General features: G+C 41.0%; 3 protein-coding genes and 1 non-coding gene across 4 annotated transcripts; 3 read left to right on the forward strand and 1 right to left on the reverse strand.

Moving 5' to 3' along the window:
- Nucleotides 1-260: 260 nt before the first annotated feature.
- Nucleotides 261-367, forward strand: LOC130716325 (small nucleolar RNA R71). The gene has a single exon (XR_009011944.1). It is a non-coding gene; the product is annotated as a small nucleolar RNA R71 (small nucleolar RNA).
- Nucleotides 368-10,897: 10,530 nt separating this feature from the next.
- LOC130712852 (uncharacterized) lies at nucleotides 10,898-13,016 on the forward strand. Its single transcript, XM_057562668.1, has 2 exons — nucleotides 10,898-10,964; nucleotides 12,754-13,016. Exons 1-2 carry the CDS (start codon nucleotides 10,898-10,900, stop codon nucleotides 13,014-13,016), a joined length of 330 nt encoding a protein of 109 aa, XP_057418651.1.
- Nucleotides 13,017-14,130: 1,114 nt separating this feature from the next.
- On the forward strand, nucleotides 14,131-15,681 carry LOC130716250 (vegetative cell wall protein gp1-like). Its single transcript, XM_057566456.1, has one exon. The coding sequence runs from the start codon at nucleotides 14,218-14,220 to the stop codon at nucleotides 15,409-15,411; it is 1,194 nt and encodes a 397-aa protein (XP_057422439.1). The 5' UTR covers nucleotides 14,131-14,217; the 3' UTR covers nucleotides 15,412-15,681.
- Nucleotides 15,682-22,061: 6,380 nt separating this feature from the next.
- LOC130712853 (uncharacterized) lies at nucleotides 22,062-27,691 on the reverse strand. Its single transcript, XM_057562669.1, has 3 exons — nucleotides 27,219-27,691; nucleotides 22,727-22,998; nucleotides 22,062-22,486 (listed from the first exon to the last, which is right to left on the reverse strand). Exons 1-3 carry the CDS (start codon nucleotides 27,689-27,691, stop codon nucleotides 22,062-22,064), a joined length of 1,170 nt encoding a protein of 389 aa, XP_057418652.1.
- Between the last annotated feature and the right edge of the window lie 100 nt (nucleotides 27,692-27,791).

A 27,791-nucleotide genomic window follows, 5' to 3' on the forward strand; every position in this document is an offset into this window, starting at 1 on the left:
GCTTTTGAATCTCCACCATTCGTTCAGAGAGTTGCTTGTTGGAGGCCAAGAGCTTATCATAAGCTTCAACTTCAAACATACTCCTTCAGATTTGGCGATCATTTTCAGAGTTCATGGCTCTCGCTGCCATCTTCTCTATTAAGTCATACCCCGCTTATGGGGGAAGAGCATCGAACTCCCCACTTGAAGCCTCATCTAGGCCAAACCTCGAAGAGTATTGTAAACCATCATAAAACGTTGCAAGCAATTCAGCTTGGGTGAGATTGTGTTGAGGGCATTTCCTCAAGAGCTTATTGAAGCGCTCCCAAGCTTCATAGAGATTCTCTTCAGCGGTTTGCACAAAAGTCATGATGTCTTTTTTCAGCTTCCTCAAAAGAGCTCTTGGGAAGAACCTTGTTGTGAATTTTTCTGCTAGGTCTTCCCAACTAGTGATACTCCCTTGAGGCTGTGAGCCCATCCACTCCTCAGCCGTGTCCTTCAAAGAAAATGGAAACAAGCTCAACCGAATTGCATCCATCAGAAATTGTTCACCCGGTAAGTGTTGCAATTCCAGATGAACCTCTCCATGTGAGCGTTGTAAGACCCAGATTTGGTCAGGTGGTACAACTCTATGTTTTGATGATAACAAGTTTATTATTATGTATGAACAATTGTGGTACTCTAATGTTTGTCTATTTAAGTTGTGACAAACAGGCTCTGACTCTGATTCAAAGATGATATATTATTCAGAGGTTGAAGACCAAGAGTAACCAGCACAACGCTTCTGCACTTAGCTACGTTCTTCTGAACAGTAGCAAACTCTTCAGACGCTCAGAAGATTAAAAGCTCTGATGTGGACTCCGAACGATCCAAGCTCTGAAGTTATGAACACCAGATGTTCTGAGGAACGGTCCAGAAGCTGAAGACTTGGAAGCACTGAAGTCCAAGAGTAAGCTGGCTCTAAAGAGCAGAAGCACTTCATGCTCTGAATGCCAGATGTTCTGATGAACGGTCCAGAAGCAGAAGTTCTGATGATATGAAGATCCAAGCTTCGCTCTGACTCTGATCACACAAGCTTCACAAGTTCCAACATGAAGCGGCGCCCAAGATCAAGAGTCAGCTAGGCCCAGGCAACGTCACTGTCATTCGTACAAAAGCTAATGTACTATTCTGACTGCCTTACCTACGACGTTCAGCCATAGCAGAAAGTAAAGTGCCTTCTTTATGTAAGTCAGATTGATGGCTCTGTTCTGTTTAACAGCAAGAGGCGGAACAACATCTATAAGATCAGATCATCTGAGTTGGAAACTCGGAAAGTAAAGTGCCTTCTTTATTTTAATGAAGAGCAATGGGTATGACATAGACGGTTAGGGCATGCTAGTATGAGAAAGATTTCTCAGCTGAGTAAGCTTGACCTTGTCAGGGGCTTACCCACTCTGAAGTATTCTTCAGATGCTCTTTGTGAAGCTTGGCAGAAAGGAAAATTTACAAAAGTCCCTTTCAAGGCAAAGAATGTTGTTTCCACCTCAAGGTCATTGGAACTTCTGCATATTGACCTATTTGGCCCGGTGAAAACTGAGTCTATAGGTGGCAAGAAATATGGGATGGTCATCGTTGACGACTATAGCCACTGGACATGGGTAAAATTATTAAGACACAAGGATGAGTCGCATTCTGTGTTCTCTACCTCCAAGTACAGAATGAGAAATCCAGTAGGATTGTCTACGTGAGAAGTGATCATGGTGGAGAGTTTGAGAATGAGGAGTTTGAGAAAATCTTTGATACCTATGAGATATCTCATGATTTCTCTTGTCCTAGAACTCCTCAGCAGAATGGCGTTGAAGAAAGAAAGAACAGAACTCTCCAAGAGATGGCTAGAACCATGATACAAGAAACTAGTATGGCAAAGCACTTCTAGGCCGAGGCAGTAAACACATCGTGTTATATTCAGAACAGGATCTCCATAAGACCAATTCTGAATAAGACTCCTTATGAATTGTGGAAGAATATAAAGCCCAACATTTCCTACTTTCATCCTTTTGGGTGTGTGTGTTATATGTTAAATACTAAAGATAGATTGCATAAGTTTGATTCCAAGTCTGTGAAATGTTATTTGCTAGAATACTCTGAACGTTCTAAAGGTTTTAGAGTTTAAAATATTGAATCTAGAACTATTGAAGAATCTATACATGTTAGATTTGATGATAAGCTTGACTCTGACAAGTCAAAGCTAGCTGAAAAGTTTGCAGATATGAGCATAACTATTTCAGAGGAAGACAAAGATTCAGAGAATGCTAATCCAGAAGCAAATACATAAGAAGAATCTGCCACAACTTCTGAACCTTCACGTCAGAAGAAGAGCAGAGTTATAGCCTCTCATCCTGAAGAATTGATTCTGGGAGACAAAGATGAACCAGTCAGAACCAGATCCTCCTTCAAGCCTTCTGAAGAGACTCTTCTAAGTTTAAAGGGCTTAGTCTCTCTGATTGAGCCAACCTCTATTGATCAAGCTCTTCAAGACAAAGATTGGGTTCTGGCTATGGAAGAAGAACTGAATCAATTCACCAAGAATGATGTTTGGAATCTTGTCAAGTCACCTAAGAACACACACATCATTGGAACCAAGTGGGTTTTCAGAAACAAACTCAACGAGAAGGGAGAAGTTGTCAGAAACAAAGCCAGGCTTGTTGCACAAGGCTACAGTCAATAAGAAGGCATTGATTACACTGAAACCATTGCTCCTGTAGCAAGGTTAGAAGCTATAAGGTTGCTGATTTCATTCTCTATGAATCACAACATTGTTCTTCATCAAATGGATGTCAAGAGTGCTTTCCTCAGCGGTTATATCTCTGAAGAAGTGTACGTTCATCAACCCCCTGGGTTTGAAGAAGCTCAACATCCCGATCATGTCTTCAAGCTCAAGAAATCTCTCTATGGTCTAAAGCAAGCTCCAAGAGCATGGTATGAGAGACTCAGTACTTTCCTTCTGGAAAATGGGTTCGTAAGGGGCAAAGTGGATACAACTCTCTTTTGCAAAACTTATAAAAATGACATTCTTATAGTTCAAATCTATGTTGATGATATCATATTCGGCTCTGCTAATCCTTCTCTGTGCAAGGAATTTTCTAAGCTAATGCAGGCTGAATTTGAAATGAGTATGATGGGAGAACTCAAGTACTTTCTAGGGATTCAAGTAGATCAACAACCAGAAGCAACGTACATTCACCAAAGCAAATATACCAATGAACTTCTGACGAAGTTCAATATGTCAGAATGTACTCCTGCTAAGACTCCAATGCATCCTACGTGCATTCTGGAAGTAGAAGACACAAGCTCAAAGGTTTGTCAGAAGCTCTATCGTGGTATGATAGGCTCTCTTCTTTATCTGACTGCATCCAGGCCAGATATTCTTTTCAGTGTTCATTTATGTGCTCGTTTTCAATCAGATCCTAGAGAAACTCACTTAACTACAGTTAAGAGAGTTCTCAAATATCTGAAAGGCTCTACTAACCTAGGCTTGATGTATAAGAAAACATCAGAGTATAAGCTTTAAGGTTGCTGTGATGCTGATTACGCAGGAGACAGAACTGAAAGGAAAAGCACTTCTGGAAATTGTCAATTTCTAGGAAGCAACTTAGTCTCATGGGCAAGCAAGAGGCAATCTACAATTGCTCTATCTACTGAAGAGGCAGAATATATATCAGCTGCTATCTGTAGCACTCAGATGCTCTGGATGAAACATCAGGTAGAAGATTATCAGATCTTTGAGAGCAATATCCCAATCTATTGTGACAACACTGCTTTTATCTCTCTAAGTAAGAATCCTATCTTACACTCAAGGGCCAAACACATTGAGGTAAAGTATCACTTTATTAGATATTATGTTCAGAAAGGCGTACTTCTTCTGAAGTTTGTGGATATTGACCATCAATGGGCAGATATCTTCACAAAGCCCTTAGCAGATAATAGATTTAAATTATTCTGAAAAATCTGAATATGGACTTTTGTCCTATATGAAGATGGATCATAACCTCTAACTATGATGCTTCTTTATCAGAAGCTGTCTAGCTTAGAAGGTTACTTAATCAGAGGTTAGTACCCATTGGTATTACTTCTGTGATAAGTCATCAAATGCGTGTCAGATTTATTCTGATACCTAGTTCCTTGTGCCTCTTGAGAATTTCTGTTGTAATGATACATACCACTTGATTCTCCACCGCGTGTTATTAGTATTTAATGCTGATTATTACAACTTTAATTTTCAACCATTGATTTTTACCTTTACCTTTGATTTCTCAACTACTCAGCGGTTACTTTTGAAAAATCACTATTTACCCACGATCTCACACACGTTCCTATCACTTCACTCATTCACATTGATTCTCAAAATCTTGAAATTTTTTTCTCTCTCTCTCTCTCTCCTCACAATCCCTCTTCACCTAAAACCTTCATCATCGTCCATGGATTCTTCAATCAGCCACAAGCAAGCAGCGACTCTGGAGTATCTCAACTCCTTTTCTCAGGAGGGTCAAAGCAAAGGTTTGGAAGAAACCTTTGATGGACCGGTTTTTCCTCATCTTCATGCCGGAGGATCATATTCATCTTCTCAGGCTCAACCCAGAAAGCCTGAACCAGAAAGGAAAAGGTTGCTGAAATGAAGGATGCTCCGGTCGAATGTGTTCTTACTTTTGAAGAACTGACTGTTCTCTGTGAACCAAGGGTTGATTTTGATAACCTTGAGCAACACGGGGTCAATTTGAAGGATGAGGTTGCCGCTCAGGGCTGGGAAAGCTACTTCAACCGTCTTCCTAGGCCCGTCTATGTGAAATTGGTCAAGGAATTCTGGAGAAAGGCCACCTGCAATGATGTTCAGATTACCTCATACATTCTGGGGCAGAAGATTGTTATCTCAGAAATCTCTATCGCCAAGCTTCTGGGAATGGAAAACAAGAGAGGGAAACGCTTCACCAATGTCGACAACCAGATACGGTTGGTCCAAAAGTATGTTAATCCTCATCTCTTTGGCAACAAGGTTCCCAAGTCCGATTGTAAGACTAAGGATCTCTCTGCCAAAATGAAGGTCTGACACAAGATACTTCTAACGTGCATCAATCCAAGACCCACCTCCAACTCTCCAGACTACATGAACGCTACCCAGAAGTGTATGCTTTACTGTCTGGATATGAAGTTCAAGCTCTGTCTTCCCTACCTCCTCTTTCAGTATTTGAAGGATGCTGTAAAAAACCAAGGACCACAACCACCTCTGACAAAGCTTCAATCAAGTACGTTCCCTTTGGAAGAATGCTTTCAGACATCTTCATTGAGAATGGGTTGGTCAATTTTGTGAAGGACTCAAATTGCTTGGATGATCTGACTGTGGCCACTAGAGAAGCCATTAATGCCAAGACCCTCTCAACCATGAAGATCATTGAGAAATTCACTGTGATACCAGTCAAGGAATCACCTGACGAGTTGGCTCTGAGACGCATCTACGTCGATGGTTACCCACTATGGTCCAAGGAGGACTCTCCATAAGCCATTGTGGAATATCTGAATAGTCTGAAGGATGAAGGCGTTGATGTAGATCCTGAAGTGTTCATCAAGAATCTTCCTGAGACTTCAAGTGCTGAGCCTCCAAGGAAAAGGAAGTCTGAAGTGGAATCCTCTGAAGGCGATCAGAAGGCCAAGAAGAAGAAGACCAAGAAGGACTCTGCCTCAAAAAATCTGAGTTAGAATCCTGCTCCAAGATCAACCAGAGGCTCTGCCCGACGTGTAAGTAAATCCACATCTGCATCTGTTTCCTTTGCTCTCAAGTCAATTGATGAAACTCTACCCTTGCCACCTCCTTCTTCCAGCACCACCTCAATCCCACCTTTGATCGTACCTCTTTCCACTCAACCTATTCACACTACCATCACCACTGTCACCACAACCTCTAACCAACAAAATCCTCAACAACCTAACCAAGATCTCTTGGAATGAATCCGCCAAACCTCTACTGCTCCAACTCCACCAATCATACATCTCACCTATCCCAGACTCACCTCAAATGAATCCGACCCATCCAATCCTGTTCCTCTCTCTGTTGCCTTTCAAACAGCGATTGTTCCTTCAACAACCTCAGAACCCTCTGATGTCACCCTCAGAAACTACTCCCCAACCATTTCCAAAGATTTTGCCTTCTCCCAACCAGAAAACCCAGCAATCCAATCTCCATCTAATCCACCTATCCAAGATCAGATGATTATAGACCAAGCATATGAACAGCTCCACTCTGAAGCAAAAACTTCTGCTCCAGTTACCTCTGAAGCTTCAAGCTCCACTCTGAAATGCACCTCTTCCAACCAAGCTCTGATTTCCTTCAGCTCACCTGAGCCACATAACCTTCTTGAGTTTCTGAACTGCATGACTATTGAGGCAAACACAGTGATCCGCAATCTGTACTTTGCCACTTATAATTGTCCTAAACCAAGATTGGTAAAAACTTATTGGGAAAGTTTTGAGCATTGGCTGAGAATGCAACTTGAAGACTTGCTTGCGTATGCTGACTATGATAAGGATAATAGAATCAAGAATGCTGAAGCAAGAGAAGCCTCTCTGAAAGCGCGTGCTGAATATCAAGGTCTTCTGAGATTGCAAGAGTTAGCTCTGGCTTGAATTCGTAGCAGAGAAGAAGAAGAAAATGCAGTTCTCCAAGTTGCACTTGAAGATGAAATGGCTGAATGGATTCAAGCTGAGACTGTTTATGAAGATGCGGCATGTGAAGAAGGCACTCGCCTTGCAGCTCTTCTTAAGAATGGCAAAGCCCCTTATATATATATCTTGTTGGTTTTCTTGTTTATCTTTGTTATTAGTTTTACTTATTGTTTTCTTTTATCGTTTTCATTATCTGATATTTATCACCTTTTCTAACATCACACATACACACAATATAAACACAATTTTTTCTTTATTCATTGAAATTCTGAGTACATCTAGAATGGAGGATTTATCCTCATTACATGATAACGCTCTAGCATTACTGCTAGTTGCCTATCTATGGGCTGCCTCTGACGAATCAGTTGCGCCATTTCATTCTTGCACTCTTCCTGTCGCTCTTCTGTGTCATCTGCTCGGAGCTCCAGTTCCATCTCCCAACCACCAATCATCATGGTGATTTCCACCTCCTCTCGGAAGAGCTCGCCTAGCTCCTCCACGTATTCCAGAAAAATGCGAAGTGTCGCATCCAGGACAGGATCCAATTCCATTCCAAGCAACCGGCAGACAAGTTGGCGGATGCTATCCACCGTTGTCCTCCGGTAGTACAGAGCAGCATACAGGTTCTGCTCAAAAGCTCTCTCTCTCTCAAATCGTTAAGAGCTCTCTCAAAATTTGTCATGTTGATTTCTTTCGAGTATGCTCTCCTCACTCAGAAAGCTCTTCTATTTATACTCCTGGAACGCTTGCTAGCATTTATTACTGAAACACCTTCCCAAGACACCGTTACCAAGATTATCTTTGAATATCTGAAAGTCTTTTGACCGATGGTAAACGTTGTTTCTCCTTCTCTGGCCGATATTCTTCATCTCATTTATTTTACTCCTTATTTTCTGTGTGTATTAATTATCTTATTCTCCTTATTTTTTGTTTGTGAACTTAGTCCTTTTGAGGGGGAGTCTCTGCACTTCAATGCTAAGTTTTTCACACCCCTGATCTTTTTGCTTATGACAAAAAGGGGGAGTACACCACAGTTTTTGATGTGTTATTTTTTTCTTTTGGAGAATTTGAAGTTACATATCGTTATGACTATAGATCTTTCATGAGGCACTAGCAAGGAATACATTTCACTTCTTCTGAAGTGATCATATGCACTAATTTCCTCTATGCTTTAATATACTATGTCATACTGTTCATTAAATGATTGACTCTGATTGATACATCTCTCTGATCATTTATTCTATTAAAGCTCAGAATCTAGACTACTCTAACGTTTTCATTAAGTCACAAATTCAGGGGGAGCTTAGCTCAGAATCAAGCTCATTACTTGGATTCAGAAGGAGCTAAATAAACTATACATATCAGGATAAGTTTAACTCAGATACCTTAAAATCTGAGTGTATTCAGTTTATTGTTTAAGAATTGTTCATCAAAATACTTGGTTTTGTCATCATCAAAAAGGGGGAGATTGTAAGACCCAGATTTGGTCAGGTGGTACAACTCTAAGTTTTGATGATAACAAGTTTATTTTTATGTATGAACAATTGTGGTACTCTAACGTTTGTCTGTTTAAGTTGTGAAAAACAGGCTCTGACTCTGATTCAAAGATGATATATTATTCAGAGGTTGAAGACCAAGAGTAACCAGCACAACGCTTCTGCACTTAGCTACGTTCTTCTGAACGGTAGCAAACACTTTAGACGCTCTGAAGATTAAAAGCTCTGATGTGGACTCCGAACGATCCAAGCTCTGAAGTTCTGAAGACCAGATGTTCTGAGGAACGGTCCAGAAGCTGAAGACTTGGAAGCACTGAAGTCCAAGAGTAAGCTGGCTCTCAAGACTAGAAGCACTTCATGCTCTGAATGCCAGATGTTCTGATGAAAAGGTGATAAATAGCTTCACAAAAGCAGAAGTTCTGATGATCTGAAGATCCAATCTTCGCTCTGACTCTGATCACAAAAGCTTCACAAGTTCCAACATGAAGCGACGCCCAAGATCAAGAGTCAACTAGGCCAAGGCAACGTCACTGTCATTCGTAGAAAAGCTAATGTACTATTCTGACTGCCTTACCTACGATGTTCAGCCATAGCAGGCTCTGGAAATTCCAGAACTGCCCTCCAACGGACAGATTCATCCAACGGATACACTTTCTAAACCTTGGAGTATTTAAAGGCTGAAGACAGAAGAAATAAGCTAAGAAAACTTTGTGCATAGACGTGAAATACTTTCAACGAATACCTTAGCAATATTTCTTCATTGTTCTTATTGTGTTTACATCTGCTTGTTTAGAAGCATCTCTTTGTAAACCAAACTCTTTCACAAACTTTGTTTGTAGTTCCTTGAGAGACCAGTGAGGTCAGTATTCTTGAGAAGACTAAGGCAAGGATGTCTTAGTGCTGCTAGTTCGTTGTATTGTTAGTCACTGAGCAAGGTTGCTAGTGCAGTTGTAACAATCATTGAATAGTGAATTGCCTTTATTCTAAGAAGGAAGAAATCACCTTAACGGGTGGACTGGATTAGCTTGAGTGATTTATGAAGTGTAACAGGATAAAATCATTGTGTGCTTTTCTCTTTCCCTTATCTCTTGCACCTTGTGATCTTTAGTCCGAAAAGATTATCCTTAATCTTAGAGGGATATTTCTAAAAGCTAAAAACCCTATTCAAACCCCCCCCCCCTTCTAGTGTTTTTCACACCTTCAAGCGTGAGGATCTTCCCAGGCACCTCTACCATATTGGCTTTGGCTCACCAAGTTGATGAATGCCGGTCTCAACTCAAAGTTTCCCACTCCCTTGGAAAAAACAATGCTCCCGGGATAGTCATAACTCATGATAGACGAAGTGAGTTCCTGAAGAGACCGGTTGGCATTCTCAACTTCTTGTTATCGTAACCGGAGGGTGATCCCTTCTTGGATTCTCGCCTCAATGTGGGCTTCAATCTCCTCCTCTGTTATATGGCCACACATGACGGTGTCTCCTGTGAGACTATCTTGAAAGTGTGACACTCAAACAGAGAAATATTAGTAGCACTAATTCTAGACAAAGATAAAAAAAAACCATAAACTAAAAACTTAAACCAAAAACCACAAATAATTCCCCGGCAACAGCACCAAAAACTTGTTGGTAAATCTGCAAGTGCACAGAATCTACCCGGTTTTAATTTATCGAACCACAGGGAATTGGAATGTGAATTCAGTTTAAGCCTCGAGTTCACGATAAGAAAGCGAGTAAAATTCAGTTTTAAGGTTGACTTTTGTTGAGGTACTTAATTAACAAGAGAATGAAATGTAAGTGTGCGAAAAACAGAGGTGAGGATGCCTTGGGTTCTTGCTTGACTAATTCAGTTATAATCAACCTATTCTATCCACCAAACTCTGATTCTCTCCTTGATGTTCTAGCCTCATCAATTATCTAACGATGCCTCGCATAGACAATCCTCTGAAGCCAAAGGATAGACACAATTCCTTGACAACCTAAACATTTTCTAAAGGCACTAAGCATGCAATTCAGGCCAACAAACCCTAACCCTTCCTCTATTCCTAGTAGCAAGGATAAAAGGCAAAAGCATGCATGCTTGAGCGCTCAAGCACTGCAAAAGCATGCATGCTTGAGCGCCCTCAAAATAGAAGCTTTCTGTCATGGGCGCTCAAGTGCTCCCCTAGGGCACTCAAGCGCCAGCTCCAAAAATCGCATCCCAACCTTCTGTTGAATTGGCGCTTAGGCGCCAATCTGGGGCGCCTGGGTGCCCCAGCACGCTCAAAAACCCTTTGAACTTGATTTTAACTCCACTTTAATGCCTCATTCAAGTCTCTAAGCAACCTAGACCTTCCATCTTCAGCTGATTCAACCTGAAAAACTTAATGCACAAGCTAGGAAATATCTAGAAACTTGAAGGTTAGTTTTGCACAAAGGCCCTCAAAACAAGTGGAACTTTCAATAAACCCTTAAACTAACCTAAAATGCAAATAAATCCGTTATAAAACTAGGAAATTACCAAAACCAAGCAAAGACACTAATAAAGAAAAAAAAGCATGAGAATGCATGAAACACTACATGAGACAAAAGAAAAAGATTCAAAACCTACAATGAAATGACCCTAAAAACAAGACTAAAACGAGGGTCATCACCTTTGAAGAAACGAACACCACCACGATGATCCCCACCACGAGGAGAAGTGGTTCCATTCCTCGGCGACTTCTTTGGCGCGGTGGCAAAGGAGGGGACGATGGTTGTGGTTGACGCCGCCACCACCCTGAACCAGTTCATCAGCTTCATCACCAGCGAGTTTGAAGGTTTGTTTCGATCATGTTCATGTTTCACAGGGCGACTTAGGATATCGTTCAGCAACATGGGTCAGATCTAGACATTGGGGGTAATCAAAGGTAACACCTTTTCACCTGAGTTGGGGTTGTTGGTGCTGGATCTGAGGAAGAAGAAGGTCTGACGATGATATTCTGGTGGTAGTTGTGAGAGAGGGCTGCCATGGCTGATGGGTTCGGGCTGCCATTAAGGTTTTCAGGCAGAGGATGAGTTGGGGTTAGGTTGTAGATGATGATGTTGGAAGATTGATTTTCTGAAGATATGGGTTGGGTTTGTTGTTTTTAGGGTGAAAGGTTTAATTTAGGGTTGGAATTAGATAATTAATTAAAAATTAAGAAAATATATTTTTTTGATTTTTTTTAAAAAACCTGCTATTGCAGGTAAAAAGGGGGTGGTGCAACTTTGCACCACTTTTTAATGGTGTATAAATTTTTTTTCCATTGTTTATTTAACTTGTTTAAAAGTTTTGGTAGATGAGCTTATTTTAATAGCTTAAAGGTCTTTCAATAAGCTACTTGAGTTAGTTTATAATTTATGTTTTTCCCTTATCATTTTCATAAAATACTATAATCACCCTTTTAATATTTATAAAAGAAACATACCTTAAAAAAAATCAAAATACTCACAATTCAAAATCAGAAAACTCTTATGGTAAGAGAAAACAGCGAAAATTAGAGGGGAGAAGACACACACATTGGAATCTAAGCAAACAGGAAAACCTAGATACAGAGATGACTGGGAAAGAGAACCATATACATTAGCGACAAACCAAAACAGATCTGGAAATCATTTCTGACACATGAACACTTCAAGACATCAAATTTTTTTGAATTCAACAAACGAACCGTTCAATTGCAAATCTACAACGAATTCAATAAACGAACCTACAATACAATTGCAAAATGTTCAGATTCAAACTTATTGTGGCATCTTCGTTCTGATTTGCGTATGAGATTTCAGATTCTGGTGATAAATCGGCGGAATCTTCAGAAACAGAAGTGAATGCTGCATTCAAGCTCTTGCTTGGGATTTGGAGGGAGAGGAGAAAAGGAATAAGAAACATTGAATCTGAAAAATGAAAAGGAGTGAGAAATCAGGGTTTAGAGAACGTGACATGCCTTGTTAGGTGTTCCTGAAGCTCAATCATGCGGTGAAGACGACCGATGAAAGGCGGTGATGCGCGACGCAAAGTTTCCGATGCAATGCGTGGCCGTGATTGTGAGAGGTCACGTTTGTTCTGTGTGAGTGAGAGATGAATGCGTGTTTTTCCGTGTGTGTTGGCAAATTTTTCTTAGTTAATATATCTAATTGATTTATAGATTTTTTTTGTACATCGGAAAGATAAATTGCACCTGCTAGGAATCTTCCCTAGACCTCTCCCTACCCAATCTAGATAAATGCCATAGAGTAACTTGCTGCCAAATAGCTCCTAAATAGCTAGCTAGTGTTGCGTTCCCAAAATAGTGACATTCTAATTAAATGCGAGATTAATGGTAGTTTAATTTGTGGCATTTTTTTTTGTAAATGTCACAAATGTAGTACCACTAAAAACAATTTTTTTTAGTGAATTTGATTCAATTTTTAATTAAAATCTTATAATTAGTTTCAAAAAAATTAAAATCTTATAATTGAAAACGTTTTAATTAAAACCCTTTAGTGTTAAATATTTGTAATTAAATACTTGAATTCTAAATACTAACGTTGTTAAACTTTTAGTTAAGCATTGCTAACATAATACAATTTATGTGGCCATTTATCAAGAGTTGCTTGCAATCTATTATGGTTTGAATCTAGCTTGGGACTATGGCGCTCGCAAGGTGGAATGTCAATCGGATTCCCTTGATGCTGTGAATCTTGTGTTGTCAAACCCTTCGCAGAGACACATGTATGCTTCCCTCATATGGGATATTAAGGACCTCTTAGCTCGTGCGTGGGATGTGCAGCTTTACCATACTCTCCGGGAGGGGAACGCTTGTGCTGATTTCCTAGCAAACATGGGGCGCAACAGAATAACAAGCTCGTGATTATTCAACAACCGCCAGAAGGGATGAGCTTTCTCTTGCTAGCTGATGTTATGGGTGTCTCCTATGTGAGACCTTAGTTTTCTTTTTATTTAACGACAAGTACCAAAAAAAATGTGGCCATTTATAGTTTTTACATATATTTTTCAATTTTTTTTTTTACATATATAACATTCAAATGGGAGATGCTATTTGAGAGAAATAAGATAATCTTGTACCACTTGAATCAACTCTTGTGATAAACCAAGCAATTAGTAGTTGATAAAATGTTCATCTATTCCATAAGTGATTTTACAAAAAAATTGCATATATATTTTATTTTAAAAAAAATTAAACACCACATATAGCTAGCTAGTAAGCACAAAATACGAAGAGGAGAAAATAAAATATCGTATAATAAAGCCATATATATCCGGGGTCTACTTATACAACTGAATTTGTCCATACATGTCGACCTCTTTGAATTATGTGTCTGTGTTTGCTAGTGTCGTGTAATTTCCTCTGTAGAGATTTGGATGAAAATTAAATGATGTTACTCTATTCATCAGATTACAAATTAATTAGTCTTTTGACATTTAATCCACAAATGTTCAATCTTGAGCAGTCTGTATGAAAAAAATATATAGTTGGGCGATACTTACAACTTCATGTGATTTTTGAACATTAAAGAAATTAATCTCTTAACTAGCAATGTCAAGATATATTGAGGAAAATAAAATAACAAAACTGGATGATATATATATCTAAACTTATGGGTTTGTCGACAAGATCATAATCCATTGGCAATTTGGCATTGCACATGCGCAGAATGCAGATTGATATATCTCAGTCTCTTTCAATAGTTATTAATCATGGCTTACTATAGTCCATGCCTCATGGCCAAAGCTTCATGCAAATTGCTGATAATCAACAAGTGCGTCTTTGCCAGTACGTACACTTCGTCTTTTGTGATTACGACGTGTGTGTAGGAAGATATTTGTACGCTGTGTTTATGGAAATTAAGAGTAAACTCAGAAGTCAAAACTACGGATTGCATGTCTACCAAGTATTTTCTTATTTAAACCTTGACAAAAATAGTAACTCACCGAACCCTCCCCTATAAATACAACTCCAACTCCCTCCCTACCTCACACACCAAACTGAAGCAACTAAGAGTAGCATTCCAAGAGTCTCTTAGTAGAGCTTCCAACAGCTTAATTTCTCAATGGCTTCCAAGGCTGCTATTCTCCTCACTCTCAACATTCTCTTCTTCACAGTTGTAAGCTCCACCTATGTCCCATGCCCTCCACCCCCCACCAAGGGTCACAAAACCCCACCCTCCCCAACAACACCCTCCAAAACACCACCCTCCCCAACACCACCCCCCACTGAGCAACCTAGTTGCCCTAGGGACACCCTCAAGTTTGGTGTGTGTGCTGACGTGTTGAGTTTGATCAATGTGCAGCTTGGAACGCCATCAAAGACCCCATGCTGCTCCCTCCTTAAGGGTCTAGCTGATATAGATGCTGCTGTGTGCCTTTGCACTGCTCTTAGAGCTAATGTCCTTGGCATCAACCTCAACATCCCCATCGACTTGAGCTTGATCCTCAACTACTGTGGAAAGGATGTCCCTAAGGGGTTTGTGTGCTCACCACCCTCCCCAACACCACCATCCCCAACACCACCCTCCAAATCACCACCCTCCCCAACACCACCCTCTCCAACACCACCCTCCAAATCACCACCCTCCCCAACTCCACCCTCCCCAACTCCACCATCCAAATCACCACCCTCCCCAACACCACCCTCTCCAACACCACCATCCCTAACTCCACCCTCCCCAACACCACCCTCCAAATCACCACCCTCCCCAACTCCACCCTCCAAATCACCACCCTCTCCATCACCACCCTCCCCAACACCACCCTGCCCACCACCATCCCCAACTCCACCCTCTCAAACACCACCCTCCAAATCACCACCCTCCCCAACACCACCCTCCCCAACACCACCCTCCAAATCACCACCCTCCCCAACACCCCCCTCCCCAACACCACCCTCCCCAACACCACCCGCCAAATCACCACCCTCCCCAACACCACCCTCCAAATCACCACCCTCCCCAACACCACCCTCCAAAACACCACCCCCCACTGAGATACCTAGTTGCCCTAGGGACACCCTCAAGTTGGGTGTGTGTGCTGACGTGTTGAGTTTGATCAATGTGCAGCTTGGAACGCCATCAAAGACCCCATGCTGCGCCCTCCTTGAGGGTCTTGCTGATCTTGATGCTGCTGTGTGCCTTTGCACTGCTCTTAGAGCTAATGTCCTTGGCATCAACCTCAACATCCCCATCGACTTGAGTTTGATCCTCAACTACTGTGGAAAAGGTGTCCCTAAGGGGTTCGTGTGCTCTTAATTAAACAAACCCGTCGTAGCTTTCATCATGGTGTCTGCTTTTTTATTAATACTTCGCTTTGATAACATTATCCTCCCAGCCCACGTCTCATATATACCTTGCCAGTGAAATGAACATGTTGTTCATATTTGATTATTGTCATTATTATTATATTTGTAGTGATGGTTTGAACTTGAAGGCTGCTTGTTTTCCTTCTCAGCCTCACTAGTGTTTTGTATTCAATAAAAGTTCTATAAATGAAAGTCTCTGCTTTCATCTTAATTAAACAAACCCGTCCTAGCTTTCATCATGGTGTTTGCTTTATATTAATACTTTGATAATATTATTCCCCCTGCCCTGCAGGTCTCATACATTTTGCCAATGAAATGAACATCCTGTTCATATTTCAAGACAGAGGGAGGGGGAGACTCTCAGCGGGCATGGTCACCCCCTTCTTCTTCAAATCATTCTTAATAAAAGTGCACTTTCTAAATAAAAGTACACTTTTATGGTCACCGTAAAATTTGTATAAGTTTATATATCGAATAGTCTAGTGAAAAAGTTGACTGCTACTTGAGGTTTTTTTTTTATCTACTTTCTTTCTTCACCTGTTATGTTATGTGATCTTACTCATGTTTTTATAATGTTAAAACACAAAAGTTTGTAAATCAGTTTGTCTTTCTCCCACTTCTGTTGTGCTGTAGAGCGAAATTATTTTGTCTTGTCGCATTTTTGTGTAGTCGTGGAGCTCTGGTCCTAATTATATATTCAGTAAAGTATGATTCACAATTATAATTTACTTACACTCAACGTTGTCAAACTCTCGAGTTGACTCTTAGAATCGTATGATTCTACATTTCTAGGTCCTCAAGACGAGTCAAGTCGCAAGGAAACTCTAAAATTTCAAGAATCGCATAGTCTCGGTAAACTCGCATAGACTCGCGATTCTACACAAAGTCTACTAGTTACGGAGAAAACAAATTTTTCCCTAAATTCCCAAATTAAATGAGGTAATTTTGAGTTTTCACAAAAAGCTTTCAATTAAGACTGAAAGAAAGATAGGGTTTCTCATTTCAATCCAACATTCTCATTCACCTTCAAACCCAAGGAGAAGAGGAGACATCACTGCTGCAAGTCGTCGTCGCCGCTTCAAATTTTGAGCCATCTCCAAGACTTTATTATGAATTATGCATTCTAGGTACTTTTGATTGTTTATGTATTTTAATGAACTTAACTTTATTATGAAGTTAGATGTTGAACTTATTTGGTTAATGTCTCCTTATAGTGGCTGTAATATGTATTCTTTATACACCATGACATTTTTTATGAAAGGGGAAATGATACTATTGATAGAAGCCAAGAGAAAAATCTCAAGACCAAGTACACCCCACCCAGTAGTAGGGGGGTAGGAAAAAGCATCCGAAAAACTACAGCAAGATACAAAAGCACTAAAACAACATAGATGGAACAAGATAACAACAGGGGAGAACCTAGGGGACTAATAAGTACAGCAGTATAAAACACCAACTCCATAACAGATCAGCAAAATCACCCCTGTAAGACCCTAACCTTTACTATGTAATGCTTAAGTGATTTATTTAATAAACCCCCCTTACCTTTAACCTTTACCAACTAAGGATCTTGTAGGTCTGAGATTGTTCCCTCTGCATCACTGATTATGCTAGGGTTATGATTGGGCTAATCAAATTATCAAATTATTTATTACTATTATCATTATCACTATTATTATTATTATTATTACTATAATTATCTAAATCATTAAACTATTAAACTAGTACCATTCTAACTTAACCTTGGTCTCAACTAACTAGGGTGTGACCTTATACCTTCATGTCCACTAATCTGACCTAATCATTTTTGAGTCATTAGACCATCTACTTAGCTTAATTACTAATCCAAAATACCATAACTTAATTATTTAGTCATATTATGCAAACTAATTTCATTTTTAATAGCTAAATTCCATAACTCTTTCCACATCATTATTTCTGACCTCAGGTCCTACACTATCATCAATCTCCTGACCTTGTTATTCCTAAGTCATTAGCTTACTGATCTCACTTAAGTTTAAAATGTTACTATTTAATTATTTCAATTATCTAAGCCACATTATGCAAATTAAAATAACTAGGCTATAACTTCTAAGTCTTACCTATTTTTCCAATGGTCTCAGGTTCTGTTAGTCACAAGTTTCCAGTCTCAGCTTATAATCAGATTCAGAATCACTTATTTTAAGCACTTAATTCAAAGTCTACTTGCAAACTATGAAATCTATAAACTGAACCTAAAACTAACATCTAAGAGTCCATTCCTATAGCTTTCTACCTCCTGAGTTCAATGGAACCATTAATTTCAGCTTCTGAGCACTATAACAGCTCCAATTAGCCATTTCCGAAGCTGGTCGAGAGGTGAGATTGGGGCTTTTCACCTCCGGGCTCAATCATCAATTCTAACTATCCTAAAAGCTCCTATCATCTTTCTGAAGCATAAACCAAACTTGTTTGCATGCCAATTCGCCCTCAGAAGCTCAACCCGATAGCTTCTTCGAGCTTCAAAAACCATGTATTGGTTCTCTCGATTCCTAACGATTCATGGCTCTAAACTAGTCTAAAGCTTCCTAACTATGTCCTAACATGCTTAAGGGTACAATTTGGATGGAAATCGAGCTAAAACGAGCAAGTTGCAGAACTTACTCATCGGAGAAGACGATTCTCGCCGGAGAAGACGATCGGAGATTCCTAGATTGTCACCGTCGTGCTATTCCGGGTACTGGAACTTGATCTACAGGCTTTGGGGAGTTGAATGGTGATCGTGGGTGTCGCTGAAGTGCTCGGAGATGGGAGAAAGGGTGAGTTACAGGTCGGGGACTCGCCGGAGCTTCGCCGAAGATGGTGAATCCCTTGATTCTCGACCAAAGCTTGACCAAAATGACTCGATTCTCTTGCTCTCCTCTCCAGAAACTCAATGGGACAAGAATTAGGTCCTAACTCTCTTTGGTTTGAGAGATTCGAAGGGGTGAAGTTCAAGAACTTCCTCTCGGTCTCTCCCTCTTTCTGGCCTCTCTAGGTACTCTCTGAACGTTCTAGGGCACTCTGTGGGTAGCTAGGGTCGCGTGGAGTCGAGTGGTAAGCTTTAAATAGGCTGTAGGCTGATTAATTTGCTAAATCAAGCTGAAGCCTAATCAAAGTTGCACCACCAATGGTTTTTCATGCATGAGGCTTATCCTAGGGCTTGATGTTGCGTGGCTACAGCTTGGGGACGTCCAGAAGCAATCAGAAGTGAGGTTTGCATGGTGTAATGGCTGATTGCATGCCTAGGTCATTTGCACACAAATCCTAGGGCTCCGATTGGTCGATTTCTTTATCATTTCCCATGTCGGGACAAAACTGATGCAATATTATACTGGTTCAGGTCTGTTAGTGCTAAATTAGAGTGTATTTCCCCTCTCAAGGTTCAATATCATCTCTTTTGAGTGATTAGGGTATCACTTTTTTAGCTTGATTCGGGTTTCGATCACTCTGAGACAATGCATCTATCATTGCCAAGAGATGTGACCAGATCATCTATTTAGCCCTATCCTACCTCTATCTCGAGTTCATCTTTTTATTGGGGTTATTACGACCATGTCTTTGGTACTTCTAATGCCGGGTCGATTTCAAGTCGATTGACCGACGTCTCGATTTACGTGCAAACAAGTACTATAATAAAATATCACACATACACGCATACACACACACACACACACTCACACACACACACACACACATATATATATATATACTATAATAAAATATCACACATACACGCATACACACACACACACATTCACACACACACACACACAGATATATATATATATATATATATATCATATGTATATAGTATAGTTATACTATTAGCTCATATTCACCTATTCCGACTTTCTATGGTTTCGCGTCGCCTATAAGGTCTTTACTTGGTTGGTGGGATGTTACACTCTCCCCTCCTTTTTGAGAATTTCGTCCCTGAAATTCACATCCTAAAATACTAAACAGTTGAGGGTATGTCCTTCTCATATCCTCTTCTAATTCCCAAGTAGCTTCTTCATCCTCTCCCTCGCTCCACGCTACTTTTACTAACGAGATTTCCTTTTTCCTAAGTTGTTTCATCCTTCTATCCAATATCTTTTTAGGTTCGGTCGTGTATGTTAAGTTCTCCTTGAGTTGTATATGTTCAGGTTTTATCACATGAGAAAGGTCGGGGATGTATTTCTTCATTTGGGACACATGAAATACATCGTGCAAGTTTGACAAAGATGCGGTAGTGCCACTTGGTAGCCTGATGTTCCTACCTTCCTAAGGATCTGGTAAGGTCCTAAGTATTTTGGTGTAAGCTTTTTCGACTTAATTGACCTTCCTATCCTTGTAATTGGGTTAACTCTGAGGAAAACATGGTCTCCCTCTTCAAACTCTAAAGGCTTTCTCCTACGATCATAGTAAGCCTTCTACCTATCCTGTGCTATTCTAAGCTTTTCTCTGATCCTTTTCACTTTTTCCGACATATCTTGGACTAATTCAGGCCCTAACACTAACTTGTCTCCTTCATCAAACCAACTCAACGGGGTTCTACACTTCCTCCCGTACAATGCTTCGAATGGTGCCATTCCTATGCTTGAGTGGAAACTATTGTTATATGAAAACTCTACCAATGGCAAACAGTCCTCCCAACTGCCTTGCTCCTCTAAAGCGCATGCTCGCAGCATATCCTCCAGCGTTTGAATAGTTCTTTCCGTCTGTCCGTCTGTCTGGGGGTGATATGCTGAACTAAACTTCAAATTCGTTCCTAAGGCCTTGTGCAAGCTCTTCCAAAATTGTGACATAAACCGTGGATCTCTATCCGAAACTATACTTGCCGGTATTCCATGATGCCTCACTACTTCCTTCACATATATTCTTGCTAACTTTTCTAGTGAGTATGTCATGTTTACCGCTATGAAATGCGCGCACTTGGTAAGTCGGTCAGCAATTACCCAAATAGCATCATTCTTGCTTTGAGTTCGCGGTAATCCTGTGACAAAGTCCATGGAAATGCTCTCCCACTTCCATTCTGGTATCTCTAGAGGTCTCAATTTTCCAGAGTGTTTTTGATGCTCTACTTTCGCCTTTTGACATGTCAGACAGGTCATTACCTTCTTCATGATGTCTTTCTTCATTCCAGGCCACCAAAATCTTTCCTTCATGTCCCGATACATCTTGGTGAATCCAGGGTGTATGCTCAAAGCGCTTCGGTGTGCCTCTTCCAAGATTCTTTCTCTTAACTCTCTATCTTCCGGGACGTATATCCGCTCGCGAAATCTCCATAATCCATCCCTTCCTTTGGTTAGCTTTTCGCCTTCATTCTTCCTCATCTTCTCCTTTTTGGTCTTCCTCTTGACTTCGCTTAATCTCCTCTAGAAATTCACTTGTCACTACAACCATGCCAAACTTCATCTGTTTTGGCCTCAATTCCACTGCTAGGTTCAGGTCTCTGAACGCTTCCAATAGCTTCAGTTCCTCTATCATCATTGCTGAGACATGCAAGCTCTTTCGACTCAGCGCATCCACTACCACATTCACCTTTCCTGGATGGTATTGTAACTTGAAATCGTAATTCTTCAATAATTCTACCCATCTTCTTTGCCTCATGTTCAACTCCTTTTGGTCGAACAGATACTTGAGACTTTTATGGTCGCAGAACACAGTGAAGTTCGCACCATACAAGTGGTGTCTCCAGATTTTGAGTGCAAACACTACTGCTGCTAGCTCCAGGTCATGAGTGGGGTAATTCACTTCATGAGGTCTAAGTTGTCTTGACGTGTATGCTACTACCTTCCGCTCTTGCAATAGTACGCATCCTAGTCCCATTTTTGACGCGTCACAGTACACTTCAAATTCCTTTGCGGGATCGGGCAATACCAAAATCGGTGATGTAGTTAGCCTTTTCTTGTGTTCTTTAAAACTCTCTTCGCACTCCGGTGTCCATTTATAAGGCTGATCCTTCTTCGTCAACTTGGTCAGTGGCATCGCGATCTTGGAGAATCCTTCGATGAATCTTCGGTAATATCCTGCCAATCCGAGGAAACTTCGTACTTCCGTGACTGTCTTAGGTGCTTCCCATGAGTTAACTGCCTCCACTTTCGCCGGGTCGACCGCTATTCCTGCCTTACTCACCACGTGTCCTAAAAATTGCACAGATTCTAACCAAAACTCGCGCTTGGATAGCTTGGCGTACAACTGTCGTTCTCTTAGTATTCCCAATACTAATCGAAGTTGTTCCTCATGTTCTCGCTTGCTCCTCGAGTATATCAAAATATCATCAATGAAGATACGATTCATGTAGTCCATGAATATCGCAGGTGCATTAGTCAGTCCGAACGGCATGACTAAATACTCGTAGTGCCCATATCTTGTCCGAAAAGCCGTTTTCGGTACGTCTTCCTTCTTCACTCGAATTTGATGGTATCCGGATTGCAAGTCTATCTTGGAGAAGACCTCAGCTCCCCTTAGTTGATCCATCAAATTGTCAATCCTAGGTAACGGGTACTTGTTCTTGATCGTTACTTTATTCAGCTGGCGGTAGTCTACGCATAATCTCATACCACCGTCTTTCTTTTTCACTAAAAGGATTGGCGCTCACCAAGGGGATACACTTGGCCGCACGAACTTCTTGTCCATAAGTTCCTCCACTTGCTTCTTTAGTTCCGCCAGTTCCACTGGTGACATTCTATATGGAGCTATAGAGATAGGTCCTGTTCCAGGAACTAAGTCTATAGAGAACTCAACTTCTCTCTCCGGTGGTAACTCAGACACTTCCTCAGGGAAAACGTCGGGAAACTCCCTTGCTACGCGTATCCCTTCTATACCTATGTCGTCCCTCTGTGTCTCTAGCGTTCCTAAAAGTACGTTCGATTCGCGCTCGGACGCTTTTCCTACCCTATCGGTTCGTTTTACGCGCTTAGCGTCTCCCTCACTAGTTCCAAAAGTAACCGTCTTTTTCCTACAATTTAGGGTAGCATCATTGGCCGCTAGCCAATCCATCCCTAATATCACCTCAAGTCCTTCTAAGGGTAAGCATACTAAAATCTGCCTAAAGGTTCTCCCTAAAGTTTTTAACCTACAGTCCCTACAAACCTTCGAGGTTCAACTGGTGTTTTTAGTCGGGGTACTTACTTCTATGTCCCATGCTAAACTTGTCACTGGTATACCTAATTGTTTGACCCTCTCTTGTGATATAAACGAATGCGTTGCACCCGAATCATATAAAACACTTAAAGGAAAACTGTTAACATAACACGTACCTTGGATAAGTTCCGGTGCTTCAACTACTTCCTCCAGCGTCATTGCAAACACTTTCCCCTTATTCGTGGGTCGTCCAAACTTCCGGTTATCCTTTGGTGCAGGTGCACCTCTGCTACTTCCCTCGCCTGTTGTAGCGGTAGGGTTTGGATTCCCATTTCCGCTAGCCTGAGTACTAGCCTGCTCTCCTAACACTACTCTACACTCTTGAGTGCGGTGTCCATTCCTTCGGCACCTCACGCAGAATGGGTTGTTCGGATTGAATCCGCTTGTCCTGTTATGGAATCCAAATCCCCCTGTTCGGTTTCCGAACTGATTCCTCCCTTGCTCTGGTGGTCTAAAGTATGGCTTCCTTCTTTCCTCTTTCTTCTTTGGTGCCTTTTTAACACCATGTCCCCTCAAGTACTCATTCCTGGACTTCTCATTCTCCTAAAAAATCCTACACTTCTCCACCAAGGTACCAAAGTTTCGAATCTGGTCATGTCCCACAACAGTCCTGATGTCTGGCCTCAGTCCATATTCAAACTTGACACACTTTGAGGTCTCATCAGCCGTGTAAGACCCAAGTTTTTCAGTTTATGCCAAGTAAATAAAATCCTATTCACGATTAGGGTTGATGTATCGTGAAGGGAAACCTGAACAAGAGTTTGCTAAATGAAATACATTTATGAAGGAGAAAGTTCAGGAAAAGTCGAAGGATTTCATCAAAGTCGATTAAAGGCATAACACGATCGTTATACGCTTAAACCTAGGGCAGAAACCCTAGCAAATAGCTAGTTTACGCTTAAAGTCACGATGGAAATTAATTCCAAAAAAAAAATCTTCAGAGAAATGTTAGAACTTCTCTTAATCCATATATCACAATTGTTTCAAGGCGAAACTCTAGGATGTACGAACGTCCGATTCCAATCATCGGAAGTTTGCCGAAACTAAAACCCTGATAGTTCAAAACCCTAGAATCAACCGACGAAGAAGACTTTTTCTATTCGGAGCTTCAAATGAAGATTCTACACGCGTACACCTATTTCTCTTGATGATTCCAATCTTTCTTCAGAAGGAAGTTTTCTATTCCAACATTCAATGCAAAAAGTAACTTATCGGGTAAAATAGTTTTACACCGACTTTGCATTAGGCACCTAAAATACAAGGAAACCTCTTTTGAGTTTTGGATTTATGTCGCCAAAACCTATCTTAGAATTCACGGAGAATGAAGCCGGAAAAATCAGATTCGCGAAACTTTCATTTTACCGCGTTTTGCCAACCTCTATATATAGCCAAGAAATGAGAAAAAATCACAAATCTTACCCATTTTCTTCACCAAGGCCGCGAGTTTGCTAGAGGAGGGAGAAGAGAAGATTTTCTTCATTTCTTGCTTGATCGTTGATCCAACAGTTGCTACTTGAAGGTTTCGAGGTATAGTCGCTAATCCTTACCTCTGATCGCTTTTTCCATAGCTTTTCTCTATGTCTTTCTGTGCTCATAGTTTTGAGGTTTTTGCAAAACTATCCTGATAATTCCATTTTTGATTCTAAACATCTTCCCTACGTTCTTCTGAGTATGTTTAGCTAATAATACTGCGCCGATTCTCGAAAAACTACCGTCGAGTTTCAATTCTGCTTAAAATACCCATTTTGGGGCAAAGCTTCGTCCTTTGGGCTGAAAACTATCGCCTTAGCTTAGTGCTAGTAGGATTAGTTGTCATAAACGTCGTTGGTGACGTCCCCATCCAATTTGCTTTTCGAAATTTCAGTTTTGAATTTCTGAGCTAAAAATAATGACCAAAATACCCCTGCGACAGTTTTTGATCCGATAATTTTTCCGAGTTTAGAATACCCTTAGTTACGGCTAATGATAGCATAGGAACCAAGTTTGATCGAAGAAAAATCGACCCACCTAATTACCTAAAGTGGCCGAGCACCCTAAGGGGGGGAGGAGGAAAATTCCTTTTTCGAAAACTTGTCCTTTCGCGCTAGATTATCGTACCTCGGAGTATATGCTACTTCGTGTAACCTTAGTGAGTATTGATTGCTGAGTTTCGGATAGTTTTTGATGGAATTCTGTGGTTTTACTCTAAAGGTTCTTTTGAGGAATTCTCTGAAGAACAAGGAGCTGGTTGTGAAGGAACTTTCGAGGACAACCCTGGAGAATCTTCAGGTGAGGGCTACTCATTGAATCGTTAGTTAATGCTTAGGGTCGAATGTTTTCGACATTGATTTACTGTTTATGCACTTGTTTGTGCTTGATTGGAAAAATGTTTTCTGAGGCTTCGGCTGACAATGTAGATGCTTCATCTACTGAATGTTTTTGAGATTGAATTACATGGTACGTGCTAAGTGGGTCATGTAGGATGTGTGATGCATGCTTTATATGCTAAGTGCTACGTGGTTCTTTTAGAATGTGTTGATATATGATATGTTGGTTGATTGTGCTGATTTAATTATGTCTTACAATGATATCTGTGATTCTAAGTAGTGAGAATAGCGGGCAGGTCATGCCGATTTTATTTTGAGATTTTGAGGAACTTTGATAGGACGAATGAGATTCGGGCCTTGTTATGGTTTTCATGGATCGAGACATTCTCTGGAGTCATTTGGGATTAGGAGATCCCGAGAACTTATAAGATTTGCGATAAGACTAAAATGATATTATTTTGTAAGGAAAACTCATAAGACATAAAACAACCTTTAAACCTTTTAGTGATGATAATAATCTCAAAGGAAGCTTAGGATGCAAATCTTAGTTTTGGAAAACGAGAAGTGTCGTCGGATCCAAGTGTTGAGAGAATTGTAAGTTCTGAGTATGTTGATACTCCTTCGCTCGTTGAGCGGTTTGTTTAGCCATCCAAGGGATGAGCCGAGAAGCTTCACTGAGGCGTGAGACCTTGTGAATGCGTGATACTCCACTGAGGCGTGAGACCTTGTGGAAAGCATGGATCTTCACTGAGGCGTGAGACCTCGTGAACAGCATGAAACTTCACTGAAGCGTGAGACTTCGTGCAAGTGTGTAAATTTACTGGGGCGTGAGACCCCGTGAGAGCATAAAACTTCACTGAAGCGTGAGACTTTGTGAATGTGTGAGACTCCACTGAAGCGTGAGACTTCGTGAGAGCATTGATGACTCGAAGAGTTATCGTGAGTGGTTGCACTCATTTTACGATTAATTGTATTTTGTCGCAGAATCGACTTTTACCTTAGGGTATTCTTTTTAGAGACAATAAGTTAGCTAGAACACGTGGCGACGTGTCGTGTGAGGTTGGAGACGTTGTTTGGCTAATCACATTGCATTCATGCACACATAGGAGGTTAATACACGGCGTGATACCGGACCTCGGTGGATTCCAAAATGGTCATAAGACCCGGATTTCCGCGTAAGAGCGCTGCTATGTGACTCTTAGTAGCAGACCGAAATGGCAGACCTTCGGGTTTACTGCTGATCTGGCTACCTTTGTGTGGTGTAAGAGGCACGCGGGCAGAAATGGTCCGACCGTTGCTGGTGCTAGGATTGATCCGTTGATGTCCATCCGTTTCCGGAATGCATTTGGTTAACTTGGTTAACCGCCATCTGCATTTCATGCAACATGCATACTGACTTAGCTGCTGAGTGTGATTGATAATTGTTAAGTCTATTTGATGCATGCTAATTGTTATCACTGTCGTTACATTTATGGTGGAATATGCAACCCTAGGATGTTATCCCTAGCTATAAGCCTAAGTGGCTATTCTATTATCTGTATCTATCGGTGCTATTATTTACGTAATTCTTTGGAGTTGACCCTCGCGTCTTCTGTGTGTGCTTTGGCGGACTACGCCCTTTGTCAGATGTCCATGGTGGACTAGTTCATGATGGTTCACCCTTCGGGGGGAACTAGGTTTGAGATGCTGGAACAGGAGCGCATCGCGGTAGTGAGAGGAGGACGGATGGTGTTCATAGACTTGGTCGTTCTGGATTCAGATTCGGACGACGATCATGCTAGCATGTAGGTTTTAGTGCTGGTGTGAGCTCCTCGAGATGGGATTAGTGTAGGAGTAGAGTCTTAGCTCTGGCCGTCATTGTTTTCTTTGGGGACAGGGTAGTTTCCCACCTATAGCTTTTTGTGTGGTTTCTTTACGGGAATCATAGAGAGTTGGTTAGACTTAGGAGGTCTTGTTTTAGGCCATCTGGGCTAACTCGTTCTCATTTTTGAGGGTTGTGTTGCGGACACTTAACCTTTCCTTTTGGATTGTACTTATTGCCTCCGGGCGTTACTCTCTTTTACTTTCCGTCACTGGAGATTACTCGTGACGAGGTTGGGTACTTACGGCGGGGGCTGTAATTATTAATGCATATTAGTTCTATTATCTTTTGTCGTCTAGTTTTATTTCTTTCAGTTTTGGTTCTATTATCGACGAGAAAAATATATTCACGTTTTTCCGCTTAAACTTTCTTTTTGGTTACTAAAGTGACGCCATCGAAATCGGGGTGTTACAAGCCGCTGCACTATAATGTGGGTGGAACCTACACAGTTCCTCAAACTTAGCTGCATATTCCCCAACTGCCATCATACCTTGCTTTAGTTCCAAGAATTCCATCTCTTTCCTTCCCTTCGCATCCGCTGGGAAGTACTTTTCCATAAATGCATTATTGAAAATCTCCCAGGTTATGGCTCCATTTGCTGGAGTAATCCTTCCTCTTACTCCAGTCCACCATGTCCTAGCTTTTCCTGAAAGTAAATAACTAGCAAAAGCAACCTTACGTGGGTCAGCACATACAAACGTCTCATAAATCCTTTCTAACTCCCGGATCCACTCATATGCTCTGTCGGGGTTGTAACCCCCTTCAAACTTTGGTGGATCTCGCTTCAGAAACTTGTCCAATTCGTGGTAGACATCCTCTTCCGCTGGTTGGTGTCCACCTCCATTCCCAGCTCTTTCCGCTTGCTCGGTTAAGAAAGCGGTGAGTTGTTCAATAGTTCTAGCCCTTGCTGCCATCTTTTCCTGAAATTCACAAGGTGATTAGTTTCCTATGCCCTTAACTACCTATTCTAGACTCCCTAGTAGGCTCTTACCCTAGGCCGACGAATCACTGCTC

The sequence above is a fragment of the Lotus japonicus genome, chromosome 4 (assembly GCF_012489685.1).
Source record: "Lotus japonicus ecotype B-129 chromosome 4, LjGifu_v1.2".
Taxonomy (NCBI): Eukaryota; Viridiplantae; Streptophyta; class Magnoliopsida; order Fabales; family Fabaceae; genus Lotus; species Lotus japonicus.

Bases quoted from the DNA above. Each gene is read 5' to 3' on its own strand.
- LOC130712852 (XM_057562668.1), top strand. From the start codon at position 10,898: ATGGTTGTGGTTGACGCCGCCACCACCCTGAACCAGTTCATCAGCTTC. The intron at 10,965-12,753 runs GTTTGTTTCGAT...CCATTTATCAAG, and splicing joins CATCACCAGCGAGTTTGAAG to AGTTGCTTGCAATCTATTAT.
- LOC130716250 (XM_057566456.1), top strand. From the start codon at position 14,218: ATGGCTTCCAAGGCTGCTATTCTCCTCACTCTCAACATTCTCTTCTTC.
- LOC130712853 (XM_057562669.1), bottom strand. From the start codon at position 27,691: ATGGCAGCAAGGGCTAGAACTATTGAACAACTCACCGCTTTCTTAACC. The intron at 22,999-27,218 runs GTTCCACCCACA...ATTCCATAACAG, and splicing joins AAGTTTGAGGAACTGTGTAG to GACAAGCGGATTCAATCCGA. The intron at 22,487-22,726 runs GTACGTGTTATG...TACCCTTAGAAG, and splicing joins AGCACCGGAACTTATCCAAG to GACTTGAGGTGATATTAGGG.